General features: G+C 39.2%; 1 protein-coding gene across 1 annotated transcript; it reads left to right on the top strand.

Annotated features, from left to right (window-relative positions):
- On the top strand, positions 725–1369 carry LOC109133271 (uncharacterized mitochondrial protein AtMg00240-like). The gene is made up of 2 exons (XM_019246258.1): positions 725–965; positions 1026–1369. The coding sequence occupies exons 1-2, from the start codon at positions 725–727 to the stop codon at positions 1367–1369; spliced, it is 585 nt and encodes a 194-aa protein (XP_019101803.1).

Raw genomic sequence — 1626 nt, 5'->3', positions numbered from 1 at the left:
CTGATACTTTTTCTCCGGTTGCAAAGATGGCAACGGTAAAGATGATATTTTCTCTCGCACCTAAGATGCAATGGTATCTACATCAATTAGACATTTCTAATGCATTCTTAAATGGTGACCTCGATGAGGAGATATATATGAAATTACCACCAGGCTATGCTGAATTACAAGGTGAAGTCTTCTCTCATAATGCTGTTTGTAGATTACACAAGTCGATTTATGGACTTAAGCAGGCGTCCAGACAATGGTTCTTGAAGTTTAAAACTACTCTTGTGGGTTTTGGCTTCGACACATGTCATGGTGATCATACCCTTTTCATGAAAGAAGAAAATGGTCAGTTATTAGTAGTTCTGGTATACGTAGATGATATTCTAATTGCAACCACAAGTTCTACTAATTTTTGTTTTCCAGCTTCGAGATCTTGGTCCACCTAAATATTTTCTTGGCATTGAGATTGCCAGAAATGAGGAAGGGATCTGTCTTACTCAGAGGAAATATGTTCTTGACTTGTTAGAGACTACTGGTTTTTCGGATTGATGTTCCCATGAAGCCAGACCACCAAATGTCTTTGACTAGTTTCTCACGACGAAGGAAGAAGAAAGTTGCTACAGTGTCTGAGGGTGATGAAGATTATGAGGTTGAACCTGCTCATCCTTCTGGTTCTACACTTGCACTTTTAACGGATACGAAGCAGTATCGTTGATTGATTGGAAAGCTTCAGTATATGACCATCACTCGTCCAAATATTACTTTTGCTGTTTCTAAACTTGCTCAATACTCATCTGCTCCGCGAAAGTTTCATCTTCAAGTTGCACACAAGGTACTTCGTTACTTGAAGGGTACTATTGGACAGGGCTTATTCTATGGCAAGGATTATGACTTCTCGCTTAGAGGATTCTCTGACGCAGATTGGGGAGCTTGTCCCGATAGTAGGCGCTCTGTTACTAGCTATGCCATCTTCATTGGTCAGTCCTTGGTATCTTGGTGATCCAAGAAGCAAGATATGGTTTCGATGAGCTCTGCAGAATCTGAGTATCGTGCCATGAGTGTGATTACCAAGGAGCTGTTGTGGTTCACATATATCTTGAAAGCGCTTCGGGTACCTTTCTCTCTTCCCGCTGATTTGTATTGTGATAATCAGGCTGCTCTTCACATTGCCAGTAACTCTGTTTATCATAAACGCACGAAACACATAGAATTTGATTGTCACAAGGTTAGAGAGGCAATTGATGATGGTATTCTCAAGACCATGTTCGTTCGTACTGACAATCAACTTGCTGACATCTTAACCAAAGCTTTACATCCGGCTCTCTTCAGTGCTAATATTGGCAAGATGGGAGTCATTAACATCTACTTGTCTCCATCTTGAAGGGAGGTATTAGATTGTATATATATTGGTTAAGGTTATTAGATTAAATTCCGGTTTATTAGGAATTGGTTTAGTGCGGTTTAGTGTATATAATACATACATGTAAAGTTTGTTACGATTAAAAATACAGAAAACATTTCCACATTTTGTCTTTGCTCATGAACACAAATAGAGAACTTGTTAGTTTTTGCAGACAACACACCGAAGAGGAAAGATATGTGAGCACCACATATTATTTGCGGTATCTTAATGAAACA

The sequence above is a fragment of the Camelina sativa genome, chromosome 6 (genome assembly GCF_000633955.1).
Source record: "Camelina sativa cultivar DH55 chromosome 6, Cs, whole genome shotgun sequence".
Lineage (NCBI taxonomy): Eukaryota > Viridiplantae > Streptophyta > Magnoliopsida > Brassicales > Brassicaceae > Camelina > Camelina sativa.
Note: the sequence above shows the minus strand (reverse complement) of the source record. Positions and strands in the feature narration are given on the sequence as shown.